This window comes from Olea europaea, unplaced genomic scaffold (assembly GCF_002742605.1).
Source record: "Olea europaea var. sylvestris unplaced genomic scaffold, O_europaea_v1 scaffold38376, whole genome shotgun sequence".
NCBI classification, from domain to species: domain Eukaryota; kingdom Viridiplantae; phylum Streptophyta; class Magnoliopsida; order Lamiales; family Oleaceae; genus Olea; species Olea europaea.
In genome coordinates, this window is record NW_019257816.1 from 1 (window position 1) to 1,099 (window position 1,099).

The window sequence follows — 1,099 nt, forward strand, 5'->3', positions numbered from 1 at the left end:
TTTATATAAAAGTGATTTTTTTATATCCTTACTATATATATATATATCGGAGTGAGAGAGGAATGGAAATTGCGTGTTGCAGTAAATTTGGAGATAGTGTACAATAAAATAAAATATATATCAAGCAAACGCGTCGTTTTTGGCCCCCCATTGAAAAAAAAAACAAAAAAATTAAAAAAACTATAGTAAAAATGGATCAAAACACTGTTGCTTTCTACAGTGCTCTCACATTCCCCTTTTTTATATAGTAGGGATATGGATGGTCCGAAGTGCAACGAATAATTGTTTACCTGATAATGCTACAAGATCATTGATGTTTAAACCTTTCTTCTCGAATAGAGTTTAAAGGGTCGGAAAATCTGAAAATGGTGAGGGTAAGTTCCCAGAGACGTCAGATATAAGAGAGACCATACCATCTCTTCTACCAGTGAGCACATCCCACATGGGTATCTTAAACAAAGAAAAAAGGAAGGGGTTAGAATTGAGAATAGCTAGAATTTTTGAGTTAAAAATGCATTTTCTTAGCATAAAAGAGAAGAATACATTGACTTACAGGAAAAGAAAAAGCATCAGGAGCAGCTAATTCTAGAATATCTGCACAGGATACAATTCCTGGGTAGGCTCTTTCTATTTGAGATTTAATATCATCAATTGCTTCGAAACCACGCAGTGTTAGATTCGGTCTCGCATCTTTTTCAGATTGATTAGTTCCGACTGTGTCCAAAAGTATGGATGCATCACATCCCAAAAAATTTCGTCATCATATCAGTGATTAAAATGCATATTAAGTCTCTACATATGTGCACGTGCATAAATACAATGTGTAGATGTAGGGACGAAGCCCGTACCAAGCTATCCATGGCAATGGCGCAGAAATTCATTTTTTTCATATATTGGGTGGCTGCTCAAATGGTCGTGCACGCTCGTCCGAATCCGTCCTAGTTTACTCGAATCCCTAGATCTCGTTAGTAGGTGTGCGTGTGAGTGCATCGGGATGTGCACGTGCTAGAGTTCTCTTATGATTGAAGAAACTAATGATTTCAATGAAAAAAAGGCTTCTATGCGATTATCTGTAATATGATTTTTTTTCTTTTTTTTT

The 1,099-nt window shown here is 35.9% G+C and overlaps 1 protein-coding gene across 1 annotated transcript; it reads right to left on the minus strand.

Annotated features, from left to right (window-relative positions):
* Nucleotides 1-390: 390 nt before the first annotated feature.
* On the minus strand, nucleotides 391-881 carry LOC111387009 (peroxidase 24-like; the record flags this gene model as incomplete). Its single annotated transcript, XM_023011526.1, has 3 exons — nucleotides 797-881; nucleotides 554-714; nucleotides 391-450 (listed from the first exon to the last, which is right to left on the minus strand). Coding segments are annotated over exons 1-3 (306 nt in total), but the record flags the coding sequence as incomplete, so codon positions are not given.
* Nucleotides 882-1,099: the final 218 nt, after the last annotated feature.